Source organism: Capronia epimyces, assembly GCF_000585565.1.
Source record: "Capronia epimyces CBS 606.96 chromosome Unknown aczIQ-supercont1.3, whole genome shotgun sequence".
NCBI lineage: Eukaryota > Fungi > Ascomycota > Eurotiomycetes > Chaetothyriales > Herpotrichiellaceae > Capronia > Capronia epimyces.
Window position 1 is genome coordinate 1320958 of NW_006912906.1, and position 24947 is coordinate 1345904.

At 52.3% G+C, this 24947-nt stretch overlaps 8 protein-coding genes across 8 annotated transcripts; 5 read left to right on the plus strand and 3 right to left on the minus strand.

The window, feature by feature from the left end:
- Positions 1–221: 221 nt before the first annotated feature.
- On the minus strand, positions 222–531 carry A1O3_03743 (uncharacterized protein; the record flags this gene model as incomplete). The annotated part of the gene is made up of 2 exons (XM_007733878.1): positions 222–377; positions 433–531. The coding sequence occupies 2 exons, from the start codon at positions 529–531 to the stop codon at positions 222–224; spliced, it is 255 nt and encodes an 84-aa protein (XP_007732068.1).
- A 1455-nt stretch (positions 532–1986) lies between these two features.
- A1O3_03744 (uncharacterized protein) lies at positions 1987–3653 on the plus strand (the record flags this gene model as incomplete). Its single annotated transcript, XM_007733879.1, has 3 exons — positions 1987–2053; positions 2123–3045; positions 3096–3653. 3 exons carry the CDS (start codon positions 1987–1989, stop codon positions 3651–3653), a joined length of 1548 nt encoding a protein of 515 aa, XP_007732069.1.
- Positions 3654–4307: 654 nt separating this feature from the next.
- A1O3_03745 (uncharacterized protein) lies at positions 4308–5873 on the plus strand (the record flags this gene model as incomplete). The annotated part of the gene is made up of 1 exon (XM_007733880.1): positions 4308–5873. One exon carries the CDS (start codon positions 4308–4310, stop codon positions 5871–5873), a length of 1566 nt encoding a protein of 521 aa, XP_007732070.1.
- A 631-nt stretch (positions 5874–6504) lies between these two features.
- Positions 6505–7962, plus strand: A1O3_03746 (uncharacterized protein; the record flags this gene model as incomplete). The annotated part of the gene is made up of 3 exons (XM_007733881.1): positions 6505–6963; positions 7406–7864; positions 7918–7962. The coding sequence occupies 3 exons, from the start codon at positions 6505–6507 to the stop codon at positions 7960–7962; spliced, it is 963 nt and encodes a 320-aa protein (XP_007732071.1).
- A 431-nt stretch (positions 7963–8393) lies between these two features.
- A1O3_03747 (DNA-directed RNA polymerase I subunit RPA1) lies at positions 8394–13681 on the minus strand (the record flags this gene model as incomplete). The annotated part of the gene is made up of 2 exons (XM_007733882.1): positions 8394–13440; positions 13491–13681. The coding sequence occupies 2 exons, from the start codon at positions 13679–13681 to the stop codon at positions 8394–8396; spliced, it is 5238 nt and encodes a 1745-aa protein (XP_007732072.1).
- Positions 13682–14012: 331 nt separating this feature from the next.
- Positions 14013–15776, plus strand: A1O3_03748 (uncharacterized protein; the record flags this gene model as incomplete). The annotated part of the gene is made up of 1 exon (XM_007733883.1): positions 14013–15776. The coding sequence occupies one exon, from the start codon at positions 14013–14015 to the stop codon at positions 15774–15776; it is 1764 nt and encodes a 587-aa protein (XP_007732073.1).
- Positions 15777–16974: 1198 nt separating this feature from the next.
- Positions 16975–19554, minus strand: A1O3_03749 (uncharacterized protein; the record flags this gene model as incomplete). Its single annotated transcript, XM_007733884.1, has 1 exon — positions 16975–19554. One exon carries the CDS (start codon positions 19552–19554, stop codon positions 16975–16977), a length of 2580 nt encoding a protein of 859 aa, XP_007732074.1.
- Positions 19555–20780: 1226 nt separating this feature from the next.
- Positions 20781–21584, plus strand: A1O3_03750 (uncharacterized protein; the record flags this gene model as incomplete). Its single annotated transcript, XM_007733885.1, has 2 exons — positions 20781–20886; positions 21166–21584. The coding sequence occupies 2 exons, from the start codon at positions 20781–20783 to the stop codon at positions 21582–21584; spliced, it is 525 nt and encodes a 174-aa protein (XP_007732075.1).
- Between the last annotated feature and the right edge of the window lie 3363 nt (positions 21585–24947).

Consider the following 24947-nt stretch of genomic DNA (forward strand, 5'->3'; position numbering starts at 1 on the left):
AGGAAATTGACCATGTTAACGATGAAAACTGTTCTGCGTGTTGTTTCGGTGGTTCTCCACCGACCCCATGTCGTGGTGGTCGGCGAACACGGTGTTGAGTTGAAATCAGAGAAGGCATCTATGTCCGTACTGCGAATCTGTAGGTACGGTTCAATGTAGGATCTTGTCATCTGCCGAGTATTAGTAACGATCCAGAGCCTGCGATCGGGACAGGATCATCGCTATACCTTCAAAAGAAAGCCCATCTCTAGATTTTGGACGGGCATGGCGAGTCTCCACGCTTCAGACTCGTTACCAATGCATTCCTTAGTCTCCAATGTCGCGTAGATGATCAAAGCGTGTATCGCGTCCCACTGCTCCATACACTCGTACGACGGCTGGCAGAAATCTCAGAATTTGATCAGAGCGGAGCTGGGCCTCAGTGGCACTTACAAAATTCCCAATCAGTCCATGCCGCGCTGTGTCGATGGCCCGCCGGAAAAACTGCTTGTCGGTCGACAGATTCATGGCGGTACTGCTGCAGATGGCCATTGAGGTGAAAGGGAAAGAGGCCAACTCAGGTTCAACGTTCTTGACTTTTGGCAAGTGAAGAAATGGAGAGAAAAAAGAGCCTTTGATTAGCAAAGAAGCGTAGTCGCCAAATATACGGGTGAGAATGAGCAATGTCGACGATGTCGGAGGATTTGAAGGGGACCTCCTGCTGTCATTCGAAGTTTGCTTAAGGGATGTAGTGGGTGAGTTGCCATGGGTTACTGGCGACATATAAGATGGCTCAACTAAAGACCCAAGGGGCGGGACTGGAGATATATTTGCAAAATCTGCCATGTTCAAGTCGAAGGTATCCAGCGGATACGGAGAGAGTGGGAAGTTCCAAGTCGGCAGTTCAGGGACGGAGGACTGTCTACCCGCCGAGGGACACGATTGAGGACTTTGAATCCGGAGACTGAGACTTGAAGCTTCCTCCATGTGCTCGGGATGATTCCAGACTTCAAGTTGGCCAGCTGACGCCAGTGGTGCGCTATAGAGGCATTTGATTCCTCTCTTAGCACAACGAGAGCAGGTGGGCTGGGTGTAGCAGCACTTGACTTTGGCTTGAACACACGCATCGCAGGCTTTGCGACGATTTCCACGTTTGACGGGACCTCTGCAGCGCCTTCGATGACGCATGAGCAAGTCTCCTGTGTCAATAGTGTCAGTGTCAGCCACGGAAAAAAACGGCTATACAAGATCCGAAAGAAAGGAAAACCAGGAAGGCGGACAGCCAGAAACCTACGCCGCTGGTAAGACTTAGAGCACATCTCGCATATCAACTGATTGGACTCCGTGCTAGCGACATTCGACTCCATGGTCCCCAGTATCGATGGAATCAATTCCGCCAGGGGTCAGGGGTAGGTTCTTTGTGCCCGGATAGATCATTCAAGTATGAGATTGATGTGTTACGGAGTACGGAGTACAAAATATCGGTATCGCAAAGGACCAGGCCTTGGCCCAATACTACTAGTGGCACAGGGCATCCGTGATACTCCGTTCATAATAAGCACCTACCAGGTAGATGCCAGGTGCAAACTGAAGTAATAGCATTTTGTTACTAATCTGGTGCATTGTCGCCGGCGCCGTCGCCGCTATAAGATCCCGTGACAGCCACGTCTCTCCGACCTCCGATCTCCGAAGTTACGGAGCCGAATGGTCGATAGAGTATTCACGTTCACGGACTTGGATGTTATCGTCCAGAGGCTTCGGATTTTGGAGGTCGTTCTTATTGATTCTAAGTGAGCAGGACAGAGACAGATTGGCTAATTGTAATGGTGAAAACCTCACTCTCCGGGTCGCCAGTCATCAGTCCGGAGCTCAGGGCTCAGGGCTCAGGGCTCGGGGCTCAGGCTCTGTGATCTCCTTATTGATAAATACTATGTGAGTATGCTCTCCCTCCCTCGTCCTTGAAGCTTTTCACCCATCATGACCACCTCCTGCACGCCCTCATCCGCCATGACATCGTCCACAGAGAGGAAGAGCAACCCCGACCGGGCATCCCAGAAATCATCGTCGTCGCCAGGTGAGTCCATCCTGGGGATGGGTCCGAGACGGCTCTAACAAGGCCTTTGGCTGACTTGGAAATCGTTAGACGCCGAAGCTGCGCAGCCCTCGAAAGGAGACGATGTCTATCCCGCCGATGCCTTCTCCCTGCCACGGCGGATTCTATTCATCGCCACTGTGTGTATGTCCATGTACATCAACCAGCTGTGCTTGTGCAACATCCTAACCACGCTCCACATCATCGGAGATTCTTTTGGCATCAGTAACCCCGGTACACTGTCATGGCTTATCGCTGGCTACAGCTTGACGATTGGCACATTCATCCTCATCAGTGGGCGCCTGGGTGATGAGTTTGGCAATAAGAAAATGTTTGTGCTAGGTATGGGCTGGCTGTCTTTGTGGAGCTTGGTGGCAGGACTTTCGGTCTATTCCAACCATGTGCTCTTCGTCTTTGCTCGCGTCTTTCAGGGCATGGGTCCTGCCTTGACGTTGCCCAATGCTCTCGGCATCTTTGGCAAGTCTTTTTCCGAGGGCCCGCGAAACATGGCCTTTGCATGGTTCGCCGCAGCCGCACCATTTGGCGCCATGACCGGTCTCGTTTTTGGCTCTCTCTTTGCTATGGCTTGGTGGCCATGGACCTTCTGGAGCCAGGCTATTGGTGTGGCTTTCGTTACTGGCTTTGCTGCCTGGACAATCCCAGACTTGCCTCGAGAAAAGGAGGAGATACGGCCGCTCCGTCAGAAATTGGACCGGCTGGATCTTCCTGGGGGTGCAGCTGGCGTGATGGCTCTGGTCTTGTTCAACTTCGCATGGAACCAAGCCGTGGTTGTGACTTGGCGGGAGCCCTACGTCTATGTGTGCCTGATCCTCAGTTTCGTTTTCGGGACACTGTTCTTCTACATTGAAATTCACCAAGCCCGCTATCCGATTCTGCCCGTCGCTGCCTTTACTTCGGACATCAGCTTCGTTTTCGCATGCACGGCGGCAGGCTGGGCAACCTTTGGCATATGGGTTAGTATTGCTCCTGATCGTGCAACATTCCAACTAACGGCTGAGTGTAGCTCTTCTACGCCGTGCGAGTAGCCCTTGACATAGGCGGCCAAACTCCTATTCAAGTGGCAGCGTGGTTTACTCCCATTCTTGTTACCGGAGTCGCTTCAGCCTTGGCTGTTGGCAAAATCATCGGCAAGGTTCCTGCCTCGTATATTATGGCAGTCGGACAGCTTGCGTTTTTGGTCACATCGATTATCATGGCCTTCAGGCCTCCAGACTCGATTTATTGGACCTACTTCTTCTTCGGAACCATCATCGCCAATATCGGAATGGATACATCATTGCCTGCTGCCATAATGATTTTCGCATCCACAGTGCCCCGGCAATATCAGGGCATGGGAGCCAGTATAGTCATGACCATCGTCAACTACAGCATATCACTTGGTCTGGGTTTTGCTGGTACTATCGAAACCAACATCAATCATGGTGGACATACCCAAGCAGACTTACTCTACGGTTATCGGGGTGCTCTGTGGTTTTCCGTCGGCTTGACGGGGCTCGGAACTGTTCTCAGTCTCATATTCCTGCTCAAAAATCACCGGAAAATGATGTCGAATGGGGAATAAAGCGGAAGAGGACATTCCAGTGAAGCATTGGTCCTGATTGCGGTACGAAGCTGCTTGTCACCTATGTTCTGTTGTACATACCATGGATTCGGAGGTGCTATAGAAAAGTAGGTATGGAGACACACCATACACTGGCTAGACGGTAGTACAGCTATAAAAGGCGTAGATTGTAGAATCAAGTCTAGAAGCATATTAGATTCCATGGTCAATTACATAGAAAATATTCAGATGCCTCACGACCTATTTTCCAGTCTATCTCGAACTCGTCTCGTCCTGGGTCTACGACGTGGTTGAATAATTCACAATTCAGCTTTGACTAACAGTGCGATAATAGTGGACTTAATCATGAACCCTTTCTTCGAAATTGACAACGACTCTGGATTCCCCGCCTTACGGTATCATATCGAGAAGGACTACGGCCTCAGTGTATGGGGTGATGCAAGTTGGTGACGAGGCCGTCCAATCACACAGCCGCCAGTAAGCAATACGTGGAGTTGGCCGCAACGCGACTCACTCTCTGTGCAACGTCGCACTCGTCCAACTGCAACAACTGTTGCAAATGAGACACGGAAGCTTGTATCTGTCATGCCCGTTCCTCGGTTTGAACCCTTCCCTCCCCGCCCTCCTTGACACACTAGCTGCGAAGCCGTCAAAATGGGCTCACTGAGCTCTCCTCCTCCCCCTCTGCAATTCCTTGTCATCGGCGCCGGCTCTCGAGGCAATGCATATGCCCGCGCAGTCGAAGCCGCCACCGCGGGATCCATTGCCGCCGTGGCAGAAACCGACCCCTTCAAACGGCAAGAGTTTGGCAAGAGATACATATGGGGCCGGGAAGGGCAGCCCGCGGACCATCAGTCGTTTGCGGGCTGGGAAGAGTGGGTTGAGTGGGAGATTCGAAGGAGACGCAGTGCGGCGGGCCAGGCTGGAGACATTCAGCCTCGCTACCTTCCTATCACCGGAGTCTTCATCTGCACCCTGGACGAGAGTCATGCTCCCATAATATACGCGATCGCCCCCTTGAACCTTCATATCCTTTGTGAGAAGCCGTTGGCCCTCTCTTTGTCAGACAGCCTATCCATTTCTACAGCACTTTCCGGGTATCCCTCCAAAGTGGTGTCCATTGGACACGTACTCCGATATTCGCCACATAACATCCTCCTTCGCAAGCTCCTGACCTCTGACCAAGTCATTGGCGAGGTTGTGTCGATCGAGCATACTGAACCAGTTGGCTGGTGGCATTTCGCTCATTCATATGTCCGGGGGAACTGGCGACGGTCGACGGCTGACGGGGTTGGCTCGTTGTTGACCAAATCCTGCCACGACATCGATTTCATCCTCTGGCTTCTCTGTTCGCCGAGCTCTCTCACGGGCGATAAGCCCCATCTGCCCTCGACCATATCGAGTACAGGAGCCATTACACACTTCAGGCGTGCAAGGAAACCAAAGGCTGCAACTCCCACCACGACCAACTGTCTGTCTTGTCCTGCTGAACCCGATTGCATCTACTCGGCGAAGAAGATCTACCGTGACCGATGGCTTCGAAAAGAACAGGACACTGGCTGGCCGCTGAAGATCGTGGTCCCGGAGATCGAGGATATTGTCGCCGTCAAGGGTTGGGACGCCGCCGAGGAAAGACTCATGCAGAAGCTCGCTGAAGACTATGATAAAACCACGACGTCTGATGACACTATTGCCAGCAGGAGCTGGTATGGCCGCTGCGTCTATGAATCGGATAACGACGTTGTCGACGACCAGACTGTCACCATAGAATGGGACGAGGACCCAGTCCCTGGACACGAACTAGGTCGTGGACCGAAGAGAGCCCTTTTCCACATGACGTATCCTACACAATCACAATGTGAACGTCGGGGCAGGATCTACGGGACTTTGGGAGAAATCACATACGATTCCCATACTATTACCGTGTATGCCTTTGCAACTGGCGAGGTGGCCGTGCATGACATCCCAAAGCAAGCTCCAGAAGTTGAAAAGAGCCATGGCGGCGGCGACTGGGGTCTTGCAGCTGCCTTTGTCCGAGCTGTTGAGCATGTTGAGGAGGGGAACATGAGCGTTGCGCAGGCGCAACGGGAACTTGTGGGTTGTGATTTGAAAGAGATCATCTTGAGCCATGCGGTGGTTTTTGCTGCAGAAGAGGCGCGAAGGGAGAAGAAGGTCGTCAACTGGGCCGAGTGGTGGAGCAAGAACGGGACAGACGGTTGATTCAGAACACCCAGAAACCCATTGCCCTCCTGGCCGGACTACTGCAGCGGAGGCTTCAACCATGATGACGATTTCACGATTGACGACTGTCGACGAGAAGCGGATGACGATGGCCGACTTCATCTACGTATACACAGATCGAGGGCCTTAAGTGCCAATGAATGAAGGCCATATTTCACTGGACAGTGCCGTCAATAATTCATTGCATATTTACTAACAGTCTCCGAACGCTGTGTCGGGACGGAATGCTCTCCTAATATCTGCCGGTTGCTCAGGAAGTCCACCCACATTCCGGCGAGCAATAGACCTCCCAATCTGGACATGGTCAACAGAGATATGCGGACATGGATCAGGCAAAGGCACATCTGACCAGTGCACTGATATTTGCATCAGCATCATCTTCAAGCGATACACAGTGTTGCCTTATGTCTTTGAATGTAAATGAACTCGTTTAACATCAGGAAGCCTAGACTTTGACGGCTGCCAGCACTTGCTCGATACTCAACTCGATCCCAATAATGTCTCTACGACGATCCCTGACCTGGCTGTATCTACTCAGCAGTGTTTTCGGTATGTCCGCATTCGCCTGACCCGTTGGAACGGCACATCCAAACCCAAGCTCTACGCCCAAATGCACGGCAGGGCGGTCTCGTCCATGTTGATTGATGCTTACCTATGTTCATCTTATGTCGCAGTTACCTTCGCCTTCGCCCATCCTCCGTTCCTCCCATCGCCCAGCGACCCAGTGGGTTCGCGAGGCTGGCACTCTGCACACCCGGCGGTCGGGTCCAGTGCCAGTGTGACCGGATCCAACACGACGCCTACACCATCTTCCAATATCAACGTCAACGTCGACATCAACACCAACAACACCGGACCATCCTCCTCCTTCAACAAAGTGCGAATAGCCCACGCCGTGCTGGCGTCCACGGCGTTTCTGGTCTTCTTCCCCCTCGGCGGCATCTTGATCCGCGTCTGCAGTCACCATGTCCACACCATCTGGATCCACGCCGCCATCCAGAGCCTCGCGTATCTGGTGTTTGCGGCCGCAGCAGGAATGGGTATCTGGATGGCCAGCCAGGCCGATCGTGTATGTGAAACACTGCCCTTAATCTTACTTTTTTTAAGACCATACCCTCCATTCCCTCAATACTACTTTTCTTAAGACCATGCTTCGGACTGCATTTCTCAAGACCATGCTTCGGACTACACATGACCGTCCTGAAGCCGAATCCGACGTCTGGTCTGCTGTCAAGTACGAAGAAGCATGACGTCGCGAGATCTCTCCAACACTGAGTGAATTGAGTTGAATTGAACTGCCCCATTGAATGAATTGAGTTGAATTGAACTGCCTCACTGAATGAATTGAATTGAACTGCCCCATTGAGTGAATTGAGTTGAATTGCCCCATTGATTGAGTTGAATTGAACTGCCCTGAACTGCCCCATTGAATGAATTGAGTTGAATTGCCCCGTCGAGTAGATAACCATCCATACATACGTTGCTATCAGCTAACGTGTTCCCATGCACAGCAACTACGCCACTACCACCCTGTCATCGGCTTGCTCCTCCTCGCCCTGCTCGGCCTCCAACCACTGACCCAACTGCTCAACCACCGGCTCTACACGCACTATCCGCGCACCACCATCCTTCTGGCCAACACACACCTCTGGCTCGGCCGCGCTCTGCTGACGCTCGGCATCGTCAACGGCGGTCTGGGGTTTCAGTACGCATCGACATTCCCCGGACCACATCCAGATCCACATCCAGATCCACATCCAGATCCACATCCAGATCCAGATCTACCTCCACATCCACAACCGCAGTGGTCCAGAACGCCCAAGGTCGCCTACGGTGTCATCGCCGTAATGGTCTGGATTGTCTATGTCGCTGTCGTGGCCGTGTGGGCTGAGCTGCGCAGGGGTCCGAGACAGGGCCGCGTTGGTGATGATGATGGAGGAGCCGGTGCCACTGCCACTGCCGGTGCCGGTGTTGAGTTGCACAGTCTAGATGACACTGACACTGACATTGACGACACGGCAAGGGGTCGGAGCGGCCAGGCTGCAATTATACCCTTGGCCCTGGATAAAGATGGAGATGCTGGGGAACAGAAAACGACAACAACTTCAACTCCAACCCCAACTCCACTTCTAAAAGAAGTAGGAGTAGAGGAGATGCGAAAGAGTTGACACGGAACTTGAACTAGACAGGACACAGGACACAGGACACAGGACACAGATCACGTAGAACTAGGTCGAGATAGGAACTAACTGCCTCTGCCTTTCCTAATCGCCTGTACTCTAGCAGCCGGACGACACTTCTCAGAGCCATGCACTTTATTCTATCCAGCCCATTTGCTTCGCTAACCGTAACATGCCATAATTAATTGAATTCCCCGACTGCCGCTCGCGCTGTGCACCGAAAAATATGACCTGGACAAGGTAGAACCCGAAGCTGACGTGGTTCCTGTACCAGTACCAGTACTAGCACTGCAGGACCAGCATCAATATCAATATCAAATCAATGCACAGGCATCACCACGTCAAAGGCACCCGTGCCAATATTGCCTCTCCGTCCAGCAACGATCCTGGCACTCGGCCCCAGCAGAGGGTCGGTTTCGCCAAAGAGCACCGCATCCTTCAGGAAGCCCATGACGGTTTCGAAGCTCATCTTGGCGAGCACGCTGCCTCCCTCTCGGACCAGACCGTGCCGACTGAAAGGCTGGTATGAGCCCGAGTTGGTCATTGCGTCGGCGATGAGGTTCAGATGGCGCGAATCGACGGTGATGCCGTGGCCCTTGAAGACGCCGTCGATTTCCTTGATGATGGTCATGCGAGCCGCCTCCACGCCGTAGAACTTGAGCATGTCGTGCACCGAGTTGGTGTACAGCGAATGAGGGTAGATCTGGTCCTGGTAGTCGCGCATCGCGAGCAGGTTCACGCCTTCGGTCGTGATCACTGGCTCCTTGACAGACTCTTCCTCTCCCGTCTCTTTGTTGATCTGCTTGACGGGCCGTCCGTCAGGGCCGTTCACCTCTTCCATGAACTGGGTACACATGCCGAGGCCGGGGATCGATTGGATCACTGCCAGATGAGCGCATTTCTCGAGCATCGGTAGCAGCAGGAGTTTAGGAGTGTTGGAGTCATAGCTGAGCACAATGCGGCAAGATTTCCCCTCGTTGCGGGCAAAGCTGAACCGTTCGAGGTGCGGTAGGCTGGCCTTGAGTTGATCCTGTCGAGCTTCTTCTTCCGAGTCCATGTCTTCAGCCTCGTCGTTCTCTTCGCCGTCGTCGTCATCCGCATATTGTTCTCGCAGTGTCTGGGACGCTTTAGGAGCCCGCAATGACTTCTTTGGCTTCTTCGAAGGTGTTTCTGGCTCTTCATCTGTGCTCAGGCCTTCGTCGCCAGACTCGTTCGCGATGCCCTTCTCCTCGTCGTCCGGTTCATCAAATGTGTCCTCTCGTCTGCGCCTCGCTGCCGCGTCCTTCGCATCATCTAGGTCAGCATCCTCGTCGATGTCGTCCTCGCCGCCTTCTCTCTCTGTGGCCCGCGTCCCGGTCGTTCGGGCCTCTTCCACCACGCCAACCGAAACACCGACGGCCGGTACGGCTGCAGTAGTCTCCGACAAAGTAGCCTCTCGGGCCTTCTTCTTGAACTCGTCCTTGATCATCTTATCGAGTCTGGGTAAAAACCTTTTCTCGAAACATCGCAAGACGTCCGCGCGTTGGATCGCATACTCCTCTTCATATTCTGCCGGGTCATATAATTCAATTCGGATGTCGTAGATCTTCTCATGCTCATAACCAGCACCACCACCCGCTCGTTCAGTCACGAAGAGTTTGTTGATAACATGCGCCAACGACAAACGGCTGATACTCTTTGCAAAGCGTTCACCCTCTGCCTGGGTGAGCTCTTCAATCGGCTTGAGAGTCATGGTGGGTGTCATGATTTTGGCGCTCGCAGTCATGATGATTTCCCGCAACCGTGGAATACCAAGCGTGACGTTCTTCGCCGAATGACCCGCCAAATGGAAAGTGTTCAGGGTCATTTGAGTAGACGGTTCACCCACTGACTGTGCTGCGACGACACCAACCGCCTCCCCAGCGTCCACAATCGACCTCATGTATTTCAAATCCATGATTGACTGGAAGGTCTTTTTGCTAACGATGCCGCTGATGTTGGCCTTCTTGTCTCTAATCAGCCTCTGCGGGTTATTTTTCACATAGGCGTTTAGCGCCGTAGCGAACGACTCGGAGGTACTGCCAAAGTGGCTTGCTGGCGTGAAAAGAGACGTCAAAGGATCCTTCGTCCTTCCTTTCTTCGTGGATTTCAAGATGGTCTTCTGTTCATCCGCCAATCCTTGGTTCGGAATCTTAAGAAGCACTTCTTCTGCCTTCATCAGGGTGGCGACTGATTGATGGTTTTCAGCCAGGAATGTAAACTCCTTCAAATGTTTTTGTTTCGTGACTTCGAGGCCGTCTTCTCCATAGAGGAACTGGATGACGTTTCCATTCGAGCTTTCTCGCACAGAAGTATCGTATTCTGTACGCAGCCCTTCTAGACCTTTGACGATGCAGCGCTGCAGATAGCCAGACTTCGATGTCTTGACCGCGGTATCGATCAAACCTTCTCGACCAGACATTGCGTGGAAGAAATATTCTTGAGGTCTGATACCGGTCAAGAAACGACCGCACACGTATCCACCGGCAACAGGATCGGTCTCGTACGCACGGAAAGATGGTAGCGTCTTACCACTGACCATAACAGGCACTCTGCGCCCTTCCAGAACCTGTTGACCAAGATTGCAGGAGATCAAGTTTGCATTGACACTGGATCCTTTGGCACCAGAAATGGTCATGGCCTGCATGTGATTTCGCGGGAATGGTTTGCGAAGACCTTTTGGCAGACAGAACTTGGAGACATTGTCTGTGATCGACTTGACCTTGGCTTTGTACATCTGATCCAGGCCGTTGAGCTGGTCGTCATTGCGAACAACGTTTTCCAGTCGGCTTATGAGCGCTGGGTCTTCTTCCACAGTTTGAGCTACCTTCAGCGTGACGTACTCGACAGAAACTTCAAACCCGATCCGCTTAGCCTTGGTTAATTCGTCACGTCGTTGTTTGTCCCCTTCTGGGGTCAAGTAAAGGTCGTCCATCCCACACGTCCACGCACGCTCATTGAGAAACCGGGTAAGCAGACGGCCCAGTATACTCAACAGCTTACCTGCTGTAATGTGGCCGTAGATCTCATAGACAGAGTGAACGAGACCTCCAGCGCTCGGACCCAGTTGATTTTTATCCAGAATACCAGACAAATGCTCGCCGTCTTTGAAGATCACAATCTGTTCAGTGTCTCGGAAGACAATGCTGTCCTTGGTCACCGTCCATTTTGCAGAATCGTTGGATGTCTTTTCACCCCATTGCTCGGATGATGTCGACGATTTGCTCGTCAGATTCAAACCATGAAATCGATCTGGCGTGATGTTCTTCAAGACAGTCGTAATGACCTGTTTACCAGTCCATAGCATTCGAGGCTTGAGAATGGCAGGTTCCACCATCTGGATTTTCTCGTAGACGGTGTTGTAATCTTCCGGCCTCAGACAACTATAGAGCAATTGTTGATATTGGTCTTTGTCAAAAAACACATCTCGACTCGTAAACTGAACACCCATAGAGATATGGTCTTGGATCAAACCTCGTAAAGGCTTTCCAGCGGTAGCAGACAGATATTGGTGGTCAGTGTCGGCAATCTGCAGTGCTTCTGTGCGTGCCAGCTCGTTCTGTGGGAAGTGCATGTTCATCTCGTCACCGTCAAAGTCGGCGTTGTAGGTGTTGCAATTGGCGTAGTGCATTCGAATCGTTTTCTGGTTCGTCAGGACGCGGGCCCGATGACCCATCATGGAGGGTTTGTGCAATGTAGGTTGTCGATTCATAACAACCACATCACCCGTCTGTAGGTGGCGGTACACCTTCTTTCCCGTCTCGCCCTTCGCACCAGGAACCGTGGCAGTCATTAACTGCTTTGCCAGAGCCCTCCGCTGTTCCAGAGTCTTACGTTTGAGGCTCATGACCATCCCGTTCTCGTTCTCGATGGCAGCTGCACCTGGGTACTTGTCCATACCGTTGATCACGGCTTTGCTCAGCTCTTCAAAGTTATGGCTCGTGACTGGTTCTGGATAAGTCAGCTTCTTCGCAAAGACCAGAGGTACGCCGATCTCATTGGTCTCGATATTCGGATCGGGAGAGATGACGCTTCGCGCGGCAAAGTTCACCCGCTTGCCCATCATGTGCATCCGGAAGAGGCCTTCCTTTTTCTCCAAAACTTGTTTGATGCCTTGATCTGATGGCTTGCCGGAAGCTGGGGGTGGCGAGTCTATAAGGCCATTGACAGTCTCTTGAAGGACAATTGCAGCCTGGATACTCTCATTCAAGGTACGTGGACGCACAGAGCCGTCGGTTTTGGCTCTCTTCATGTCACGCAGAATATGTCGGACGTCGTTGGCAGCTTTGATGATCTTATTGAGCACAGTATTGGCTTGTGCCTCAAGCATCTGATCAGGCCCTTGCCTTGCAAGAGGACGGAACCGATTCGGGGGAACAAGGACAGCCGTCATGAAAAACATTTCTGGTGACACAGGGGAGTGTTTTCGACCGGGTTGGGACGCGTAGATCAGACCGAGCAGTTCTTGTTCCCGATCGAATAAGAGCGTCAGAGCAGCATACACCTCGGTAGACGTCATGTATGACTGCACATCGTCTTCGTCCTCCAACTCTGCGTTCTTCGACTGTGCCGCTGTCTCCAAGGCGTTTCGCATTGCAATCTCCTCCTCGGCACCATGGGCCTCTGTCGTCTCGGACTCTGCAGCATCGGACATATCAACGTCTTCATCGTGCACCCCGTTGATACGTGGCTTTTTAACTTCCTCCTTTTGTTTCCTTTCGGACTGGAGGAAAATGAGCGGGTTCGGAGCTTTCCTCCCCATCACACGCATTTCCTCTTTCATCCTCAATGCCATGGGCTTTTTGAAAATCTTGACGTTCCTGTCCTTGCGATATGTGTGGTTCGCACCACCGCAGTTCGCGCATTTCCTCAGGTTAGGTATCTCTTTGAGAAACTCCGCAATAACACTTTTGCGGGCGGCGATCGCCACAGGGTTTCGAATAAGCGCCTGCGGGTCAATCTGGCCCTTTTTGCGTGCTCTCTTGATCGCCTTGTTGGTGGCTCTTGTCCTGCGGTCAATCAAATCTTCGATCTCTTCCTCTCCGTCGTCTTCCATTATGTCTTCGACGATATTGTCCGTCTTTGCCTTCTTGGGCTTTTTCCCACCAAGATGCATGGCTTTGATGTTTTGGTAGTCCTCCGCAAGCCCATATTGCAACAGTCGTAGAGCGCAGATGGTCTGGTTTATGTAATTGGCTGCTGCCTTGAAGCGGTGACAGTAAGCACATTTGGCTCGTAACAGCCGCATAATCGAGTCCATATACTGGGGATGGTAGCAAGGAACTGGCAGCTCAATGTGCCCGCAATGTCCGGCGCAGTGGATGGCGTTCATGCGACATGTCGAACAGCTGAAACACGATTAGAATGAAGGCTGATCAGAGAGTGTGGTCCTCCTTACTTTGCGTCCAGCGCCTGAATGGCACCTAAGGCAAGGTCATGAACACCACCTGGTATAGGTCCGAACATGGAATCCAGAGCAGGTGTGACATGAATCTGTTTGACCGATATCCTTCTGATCTCGTCGGCAGGTAGCCGAGAAAAGGCCAGGCCGCTGGTGGCCGATGACAGTGGTTTGTTGTATCCTGCCATTGCGCCTGAATGCCATACGAGGCTACCTGAGACAGATGCGACTGAGGAACAGAACGGTAAGATCAACCACAACTTTTTTCCCAGCCTGCGGGGATTTGCTGGAAACTTTTTTTGGAGGCGTCGATGCGGCAGCGGATTATCGTTATTCCGGGCTCGGGAAAATTACTCTACTCCGTCCTCCGCAGGCATCATGCCCTTCTGACAAGACCTCACCAGCTCACACATTTTGTCACTGGATTGCATCTTTGCACCCTGGTCGCCGCAAACTCAAGCGCCGCTGCGGAACTTGCAACCCCTCGCCTCCAGTGAGTCTTCCTCCTGTGACATCAAAATGGCAGACCGATCTAGCAACATGCTGAAAAGGCTACACCCGGAAGACGATGAACTCGATAGCCAGAAACGGGTCAGATCCAACAATGGCTCGCCTCGTCCGACAACGCCGGCCTCCGCGACGCCTGGCACGAAGCCCGACGTGAATCAAATGCTCGCTGCTGCTAGGGCGAGAGCGGAGGAGTTGAAGGCCAGGCTAGCAGCCAATCGCCCTGGAGCGACCAATTCATCGGCATCAGCAAGCCCGTCTCCCGCCCCTGCAGCTAGTGCAAGTGATCGTATTGCACAGTTGAAAGCTCGAGTGGCTGCCGCCACGAGTCGATCGGCCGCATTGAGTTCGCAGAAAACACCCACGAGTGCCAGTTATACCCCGCCGGCTTACAGCGATGACACTTCAAGAGCACGTGGAGGCCTGGATGTTGGGCTGCATCCTGCCCTTCTTGCCGATGTCCAGCAGGATAGCCAGAGAAACAAGAGTCGAACACCACATCCCAAGTTCGCGACGGCGATGGGGAACCAGCGAACAGAGTCGCCAACCTCGGCCCTGGAGAAGTTGCAGTTGGACCTCTCTGCGCCCTCGCTAGAGGAACTCAAGGCCAACCCATACTTTGACCCCAGTTTGGGCACACGTAACGTGCTTCCCAGGGAACGACAGACGAGACAGTTGATCTTCAATGAAAAGGGCAAATACATCCAACAGGCATCCGCGCTTCGGCGCCAAGCGCAGCTGGAGGCGATGAAAAAGAAGATCGCGGAGCATGCAAGACAAGCTGGGTTGGAAGAGGATTTGGATACGGAGAAAGCATTTTTGGTTCCTGCTCCTCCCGAAATTGAATGGTGGGACGAAGGGCTCGTGGATGGAAAATCGTACGAGGTGATAGACGACCCGTCCAAGCTGAAAATCGACACGCCCGACTCTATCATCACAATCTACATTCAGCACCCGGTCCTTATCGAGCCGCCTCAAGAAAAGAACAACCCTGCGCCGAAACCGATGTACCTGACCAGCAAGGAGCAAGCGAAACTCCGGCGGCAACGACGCTTGGCCGAGCTGAAGGAACAGCAAGCCAAGATACGGTTAGGACTCGAACCTCCGCCGCCGCCCAAAGTCAAGAAAGGCAACCTGATGCGAGTACTGGGCGAAGAAGCCGTCAAAGACCCGACAGCCGTGGAGGCACGTGTCAACCGCGAAATCGCCGAACGGGCGCAGAAGCACGAGCAGGCCAACGAGGAGCGCAAACTGACCAAGGAGGAACGGCACGAAAAACTGGAGCGGCAGCAAGAAATCGACGCCGCGCACGGCATCTACATACGCGTGTACAAGATCGACAGCCTGGCCAACGGGAAACACCGATACCAGATCTCGGTGAACGCGGACCAGAACAAGCTGACCGGGGTGGTGATCATGCATCCGAGGCTGAACCTGGTCATCGTCGAGGGCGGCGAGCATTCGATCCGCAAATACGACAAGCTGATGCTCCACCGCATCCGCTGGCAGGAGATGGAGGCTCCGCGGGCCGTCGAGGATGGCAACCGCGAGGTTTTGGCCAAGTGGCTCGAGGCCGAGGATGAGAACGGCGAGCTGAGGGACCTGAGCATGAACAAGTGCGACCTGATCTTCAGCGGGCAAGCCAAACAACGCAATTTCCGCAAGTGGTTGGGCGCTCGGGTGTGTGAGACCGACTCGCAGGCCAAGGACGTGCTGACTCGAGGCAAGATGGAGAGTTTCTGGAACTTGGCCAAGAGCTTCAAGAGAGAGGTCTGAGGGCGCTCACTTACGGAGTACTTCCTTGCCTTATCTTGCACCGTGGGGAATGAATCACATGATCGGCTCTCTGCTGTGCCTTGCACCAGTGGGGATCGTGCAGCTGTGCGTGAGGCCAGAATAGGGTTGGCAGTTCTACGTACTGCCCCGTTCTCGCACGAACGTACCTAAGGCAACTGCATCCTCGGTAGATTGACCCTGCGCGTGCGTGGGATACCACTAAGCTCGTCCGAGTGTGCGATGTGCTGGCACGCGAAACTACCCATATTTTCCAAAGCCTTGGTTGTCTGCAAACGGTCGTAGCCAGGGCTTTAAAGCCCAGCTTGATCCAGTCGTGTGGCTTCGACTTATATGCAGAAATAGAAGTCAAGGCTTGGTCCTGGATAGTCGTACGGCCTCGACTTGTGCAGAAATAGAAAAGTCAAGCAGTACGGTGACTTATATGCAGAAAAGAACAGTCAAGCAGTAACCGTACGGTGACTTAAATGCAGAAATACTAAAGAAAAGTCAAGCAGTACTCGTACAGCGTATCAATTCAACCCGTGTTAAACACGCAAGACATATCGCACCTATAAATCCCTAGCACGAAGCATGCATGAAGATGAAGATGAATGTTCTCTGCTCTGTTCTGCTCGGCTCGGCTCGGCTCGTCTCTACGGATACATGGCCCAATGGCCCAATGGCTGCCTGACTGCCTGACTGCCTGACTGCCTGCCTGACTGCCTTCCTACCTTCCTGCCTTGCCTGCTTTGTACCCATCTGACGGGCACATCACATCGTACCTTAGCCAACCAGTGAGCGAGCCCTGTCCACCGAATAAAATAGGCCCTGACTGCCGTTAACTAGACTACGGATACTGATAGTGGGCAGACTTCTCGCTATGGTTCTTCATCTATCGTACCGCTTGGAGTCTGCGATATGTCCATTCCATTTGTCGTGATCAACTGAGTTGATGTCATACTGTACCACTACCTAGGTATGATCGTGACGGAAAAAGTAAAACAAGGTACAAGATATATGTGCAGGACAAGACAAACCAACTTTGGCTTTTGACCCCAAACGCCCACAAACACTAGGAAGAGTGAATATTCGTCTGTCCCTTTTCGGTCATGGAGATTCTTGTCTCCAAGGGAGAGTTTGGCAGCAGCTGAGCCGGATCCTTTCAAGATTCAAAACTGGTTCCCTTCCCCCAAAACTTCTAAGCGTTCAACTTCTTGACCGCGGCCGACAAAATCCCTGCTACCTTCTCTACTTGACGCTGTGCCTCTCCCCAGTCGCCGGCATCGATGGCGTCCCGGATTCCCGGGAAATAAGCTTCGTCGTACCCCGACCACGTCTGCGGCGCAAAGATGACATGCTTGAACTGTGTGCGGTTTGCGAGGCCACCTCCCTCACTGAGATCGAGGAGGTCGGTCTCGAAATGAGCTATACGGTCATTGTGCGCCCCGCGGGCGTTCGCCATGCCGGCGCTCTCGAACCCGCCCGCGCCGAAAACGAAGTTTCGCCAGGTGTCGTCGAATTCGTGGAACGCGGCCGCTTCTTGGGTGAACAAGTTCGAGGCTTCGCGTAGTGGACTGAGATCCACGGCGTTTCGGTCGCTTGCGGTCGAGGCGGACTTTGCGTATATGTTCAAGTCGGCCACATATTTCGCAACCGCCTTGGCGTATGCGTTCAAATCAAACGGCAATAAAGGCTTATCCGCCATCTCGAGAATCAAGAGCGCCAGGATCTCCCCCATCGTTTTATGGTATTTCCACTCCGGATCGCCGAATTTCGACATCCACTCGAAATTGTCGTAGCAGCTGTGATAGGGGTATGGCTGGCCCTTGAAGAACACATCAATGGAAGATGTGCCCACCATATCCTGGAAAGCAACGTAATCGCTCCCGGCACCGAGTCCTTCCAGGCCACGATTAGATGCGTCCCAAACCTCACGGATCGAGTGGCCTGACGAAGGGTCGCCCACACGGTCCAGGACATGGTTGAGGGTTCGTTCGAACAAGGGTGATGCCGCGGCATGGAAGTCGATGCCGGTGACACCGACATCCACGTTGATGTACGCCACGCCATCTTCGCGAAGCTCGGCTAGACGATTCTCCACGTGCTCGGTGCTGCCGATGAGGTTATATTCTTCACCATCCCAGCTGGCAAACTCGATGGTCCGAAGTGGTCGCCATCCCACTTTGCGTAACTCGCCAAAGACTCGGATGACTTCCAGCATAATTGCGGTTCCACTACCAGGGTCCGCCGCACCTGTACACCAAGCGTCCCGATGATTGCCCACGATGACTTTCTTCGCGGCTTCTTCCCAACCCGCAATCTTACCAAGGACATTGTATATCGGCTGTTTTGCCTCCTCGTCTTGAATGTTCTTGAGATTGACCCTGGGCGAAGACTGATCCCCGGTCCAGTATTCCGTGTTTGGAGCACCGTGCCAAGTATCGGTCATCTGTTTGCCACGGCCTTTGATCGCGTCCAGTAGATGTTTCGCGTCGTTCCAGGAGATCGGAATGGACGGTATCTGATTAAGCCCGGGGCTATCTTCTGGCTTCAGGCGTTCTGTATTCGCAGGAGTGGAAGCCCAGCCTGGGGTGAGGACGTCTCCCACGACCCAGGACATGAGGCTCACCGCCCCGCGCTGAACGCCGTCTTCAGGCATGAATCGCCCGTCAGGAAAGGTCGGTCCTTGAACGAAACCGTCCTGTGTAGGATCGGAGTAGATGATGCAGCCAGCTGCGCCGGCCAGTTCGGCAGCCTTGATTTTTAGAGCCCGGTCGCCTTCGGAACCGTAATACCGGACGAGGACAATTGCATCCTTGACCGAGATTCCATTGTCCGCAAGCGTCTTGAAATCTTCTCTAGAGCCGAAATTGGCGTACACCAATGGTCCTGTGACATCGCCGCTTTTTGAGTGCCCGTGGAAGACGTAAGCTTGCTCTATCTCTTCTTCCACCCTCGCTTCCCATTTCAAATCCTCAGGTTCCACAATCGCTACTCTTCTTCCGTCCTTTTGGGGATAGTTCAAGTAGACGTCAAATCTTTCCATGTGCACATCTTCCAACTCGGAAGATTTGAAAAGCTCAGCCACCCATTCTCCAAGAATGTAATTGCCTTCCGTGCCTGCGACATGCGGAAAGTCGGTAATGTGGCCCAAATACTTCTGCATGTCGCCGCCATCATTCATGTGGTTTTGAATGAAGATTCTTATAGATTCCGGGTCGTACATCTGGCCCATGCCCAACCTGTTCTTGGTAAATGACAAGACGTCGGATGCTATAAGGACGTATAGAACCCCCATGATGAGGAAGACGCCAAAGAGGCGGCCGATAATAACGACGCGATTCGAGTCGAGTTGCTCATAGTTGATCCGGGGCCAGGCGAACTTGGCGAGGTATTGCCGGAAGGAGGGGAGGGTCAGGGAGGAGAAAGAGTTGGTGAAGGTAGAGAACCGCTTGGACAGGCGATAGCGAAGAAGGGATCGGTTCGAGGCGGAATCACTCAGAGGGTCTTCGATGTCCATCTGCTGCATCTCCCTCCGCACCTCTTCTTCACCATCGTGTTCAATGCCATCAAGCGAGTCGAGACTGGGCCGCGCGGACTCGATGGTGGGCGGTTGGTAATTGCCATTTAACCCACGGCGGAGGAGACCCTGCCTTTCGGCATCGTCGCTAATCTCCTCCGGACCGAGTCCCGATTGCGACGAGACAGGACGGGACGAGGTGGCCTCCTCGTAGGTCGGGATGGGCAGGTGTACGTAGCGGTCTTTGTTGTCGCCCATGGTTGCTGGGGGCTGTGGAGTGATGTCCCGAAGGACGCACTCGCAGTCGAGTTATCGCGGATGCATCCAGAGAGCAGTGTGGCTGCAGATGGAGGATGGCTCAAAGACGACGACGACGAGGAGGAGGAAGCTGGAGGATGGCGTACGGAGTATCGTGTATCGGAAACCGAGGATGGGAAGGATGGCACGGCTTGCTACCAATGTGAAACCAAAGTGGCTTGCTGGCGGACTGCGACTGCGATTGTGATTGTGACTGCGCCTCGTTACGAATCCGAGTCTCGGCTCAACGACGGACCAAGGAGATTTCTCAAAAGCAGCGTCGCCGAGTGTTCCAAGCTTTGCTAATTTGGCGATTCCACTCCCATCACCCTCGTGCAGTCAACAGGCAATGGAAAGAAGATTCCAACTATTCCAACGATTCTACACTGGGCAGCACGGATCGACCTCTGTTCCTGCTACGAACTCCCACTCCCGCCTTGCATCGTGTCTATCCTCCACCCTCCGCCTCCGCCCTCCACCCTCCAATCTGTCTACTCCGGCCAGCTGCCCTTGATGTCCTACTGGCAATGTTCATGACCATTATCCATACGCCATAGAACTCCTCTCCTTGGAGGCTGATGTGTTCACTTTGCCATTGGCTGATCCAGTCTTCGAGACCTTGGACAGGCTGGTAGGTGATAGGAGTGCTAAATTCCCACAGTATTCCTCGCCTGAGCGAAGTGGCCCGGGGAAAGTTCTTTTCAATGGAGTCAAGTAGTCCAGCGCCTTTTTCTTCAAGGTGAGCAGCGCTTTGCGGTCGACTGGAATACCATCCACGCTCTCCATGGCAAGGTAGCCAATTTGACTCTTGTCATCATGGAAGAAGGCATAAACCTAGGGCACATGTACGATGGCCGAATCCAATGTTGCGAGCGCCTGTCTTTGCACTTCTACTTCTTCTTTCGTCACCCCTCCGCCCTATTTGATGACTATGTTGAGGACCATTCTACTGTATCTTGTATCTGGTAGCCAGTGTACACCTGACAGTTGAGGAAGGTGGCGCGAGCGAAGCTAAAAGCAGCATCCACGACCACTGTTCGCGGCCGCCATTCGCCATTCGTTCAATATATATTCGTATACGTACCTAGGTATTTAATTGCAAGTCTCGTCTTTCACTCTTCTGTCGAGCCGACCACTCTAGCAATCCAAGTCGCCGTCTTTCTCACAAAACCAGGACTCCTACAACCATGTCTGAAGATCCGTCCTTCGACGCGGACACCGACCCCGAATCAGCGATGCGCCAGATGATGGGATTTGCTTCCTTCTCAACCCGCCGGCCACGCGAACAGCCAAGTAAGTCACGTTTCCAACAACCATGCGATTGACTTCTGGAGTGAGCATACATATCCGGTCACTTCCATGTTTGCCTCAGTTGATCTGAATCCAGAACCATGGCCATGTCTGGGGCTCTTTCAAAGCCTTTGGCCTCAAGCTGGATATCTGTTGTGAAGTCTGAGCTTCAATTCTGTTTTCACGTCTGTCGTATGAGGCTTTTCATGTCCCTAACTCATGTCTTGCACGCATCCATTGGTGGCCTTAAGCTTTTGTGAAATGGTATCTGACCGCAAATAGAGGTGGCCTTCCCGGTGGAATCACGGAGCTTGACCGCGCAATCGCACCAGCCTCAGTCAAACTCGACATCCACTTCAGCTGCAACAGAACACCACAACGCCCTTGGCAGTGCCAATTCCGATTCAGATACCGCTCGACCTTTGCCTGTTACTGTGCTTGAGACGGTATCTAATGACTCCATACCACCAACTCCCCTTCAGCCGAGGGAACAACTCGCCTACATGTTCACAAACCCAGCTACGAATAGGTTTTATACCCGCACCGATCTCAACGACTGGGCCCAAGGCAAAGTCAATGCGAGAGGGGACATGGTCTACTTCAAACCGGCATTTATCTCTGACGATCCATGGGCGAGACTCAGGCCAAAGGAAAACGGGCAGGCCAACAGGGGACGAGCAAGCGCCGGAATAGTGTCCTAAAGTGGAGGGAAACGAAACAGATGACGCTTAATCTCGAGACGATCCAAGACTATTCCATGAGAGACAACGATAAGACGAGAGGCCGACACTAACAGATTCAGCCTGCCTCCACAAGAAACGACGAGCATAAATGTACGGGACATGAGAAGAAGGACGAACGCATGAGCAGCTAGAACCCCAACTGGAATCATGGGGACTTGAGACCGAGAGAATCCGATTTTGAAGTCTAAATTAGCCCGTGCTTTCCTTTCACTCGGTTATCCACGGTATGCACATCCCGATCACCAAACCACCATTTGTCCAAACGCCATCTTGCATGAGGTAGATGGCGACGGTCCACCTGCGGATCCAGCACTGGCAGGCTACTCTCCAAATATGCACCTAACTCAGCATCCAATTACAACATTGCACGATATCATCAGGATGAGAGGATGCATACAGTGTTATTGGTGCTGCATCGGTAGTAAGGAAGTAAACAGGGACGGTCAACAAGCGGGAAAAGAGAGCCCGATGTACGAGATGGTGGAGAAAGATTCTCCCAAGAGGTATGTATGTCTTTCAGGTCTGCACCACCAACATATGGCTGTGAGAGCGTGGCCTAAGTTAGAGGACAAGGCAGCCACAACAGCTTTGCATAGTAATGGTTTACGTCTACCAATTCTGTTCTTGTTGTCTACTCGTCTACATTCCTCTCTCTGTGTGTGCCCCCTGTCGTGTATCCAGTCTACCCTCTCATGACACTAGCTTTCTCCCTCTCCCTCTCCCTCTCCCTCTCCCTCTTCTTTCTCCTTCTTCCCTCACCCCTATCTACCCAACTTGACTTCGCCAGGCCCAGAACCCATAGCCTAGAGCGCTACAAGCTTCTCGAACCCCAGCTATGAAAAGACCATGTTCCATCAGTTCGATCCGATATCATATTCAGTGCAGCTTGATGCATCCCTCAGCCCAGCCCAACCATCCTATTCCGTCCCATCCCACTACAACCCAGCCCAACCTATCCTATCCTATCCCGTCCCATCCCATTTCTAGCGTCTCGCCAACACGACATGTGTAACTGTAACTCATTTCCTTCCTGGCCAAGATGAGCCATTCCACCAGCCAGCCCACTGGCCCAAAAATCTAGATATATTCAATCTAGTCCAGTCCAGCCACAGTCACATCTATGTCAGAACATTTCTCAAAATCAAAGACCCTCCCTCTCCTCTGTTTGCTACACAGATATCTCAGATGCCTTGGGATGGAGCGAACAGAATAAACCAACCACCAGCCAAGCTCAGCCCAACCCACCCCAGCCATTACTTAGATTAGACAAGACAAGCCATTTATTCCACCAAACAGCACTCTGGTCTGGTGTGGTCAGGTCTGCACTGCTCCGGTCCGGTCTGGTCTTCTCTGGTCTGGTCTGGTGTGGTCTGGTCTGCTCTACTCTGCGCTCATCTGGTCTGGTCTGGTCTGCTCAATTCGACTCTAGCTACCAAGTACATGCAACCAACTGATTCAAGGATATATATCATCCCTCTCTATCCTAACCACCCTACAGTAGGTACAGTACATGATGATTCCCCATACAGTAGGTACAGTAGACGATGATGCTCCGTACAGTAGGTACAGTACATGATGATGCCCCAACGTCAATGTCAATGTCAATGTCAAAATCAGACTTTATGATATCAGATATCATATATTAGTTTCAGTTTCTTGCAACGCAACTAGTCGTGTCTTACAAGACTTGGCTTGAGGTATAATCGTCCTGTCCAGCCTATCTATATGCTATCCCGTTCATTATATAGAGCCCAGCCTATATGCTATCCCCTTATCATATAGATATAGATATATAGATATAGATATAGATATCAATATACTAGTATATATATACTATGTGACCGGGTAGATGATCTGCTAAGTATCTCAGATACCGTTTATTGTCTTAGTATCTACCGTCGACTCGACGTCCACTCTCCACCTCAAACCTAAGTAATAGTTGTTGTTATAAGCCAGTGCCCTCACCGTAACCTTGATCTACTGTTCACTAGTGCCCTCACCCTAAATCTGATCTACAGTTCAGTCCTGGCCCTGACTCTGACCCTGAGCCTGACCCTGGCGAGAAACTACTCACAACAGACACAAGCACGAGTACAAGTATGAGTACAAGTACAAGTATGAGTACAAGCACAAGCACAAGTACAACCTCAAGCTCAAGCACAAACTCACTCGACACGACATATTCAAAACTGCATCGTACTTCCAAGTGTTGATGATCGATCTCGACAGGACTATACTAAACCCAACAGCAGATCTACCTACCTTACCTAGTATCTATCTATCGAATTGAAAGGGAAGACTTGATCATTAACGATTCATACCTTACGTATCCAAGGTATTAGGGAGAACTACCTAATCTACCTACCTATATACAGGTATATACAGCTAGATTAGGTGTATTATAGATACCTCGCGAGGTAGATACCGTAGATATATGAGTACCCCGTATATAAGTACACAGATACAAATACAGATACAGATACCCAATGAAGTGACTTAACTCTAGGTAAGGTGCGGTATACGGCGTAGAGTACGTACCTGCCTTAGTACCTGATATACCATGCTTGAAGGGAGCTCTTAGCTAGGTACCTACAGGACAGTATAGTGTAGTACAGTACAGCATACCTACCTACCTAGGTAGCACAGTGCAGTGTACGGAGTAGTGTACCTAAGGTACTACCTAGGTAGTACGGAGTACGGAGTACTTGCCTACTCTTACTACTAGGTATGTTAAGTACTGGTAATTTAGCTGAGAGAAAGAAAGGGTGGGGAAAAAGGCCTGTCAGACATCTCAGACATCTCAGGCTCGGATACTTGTGGTCTCCGTTTCACCTTTGGTTTTCGTCCACTACAGGTAGGTAGGAAACCCGCTCTGACATGTACGGATACTGTAGATTCAGTAAAGACGAGTACTGCGTACTGTACGGGCCTACTGGTATCAACGGTTCAAGACCAACCAGCACCGGCACCGGCACCGCCTGAGACATACTCCGTACCAGAAATACTATCCGTACGGTACAAGACCATTCGGCACCCCTAACCTGCAACGCCAAGTTTCTTTCCTGCCGTTGGCACTGGACTTGGTTTGCTGGGGATGGGACTCTAGGTACTCCGTACTCGCGGCCTGAACACGCCACTAGGCTTACTACTAGGCCGTCTTATGGAGCCTAGACCGTAGGACCAGAAAACCCGGTCGAGACGGTCATCGCCCCTGGGACCCGGTCAACACGGTTCCCAAAGCACCTACAGCAAGTACTCCGTACATTGTCACAGCTTTAAAAACGCCTTACGCCCCTACGCAGCCTCCTACAAGGACAGCCT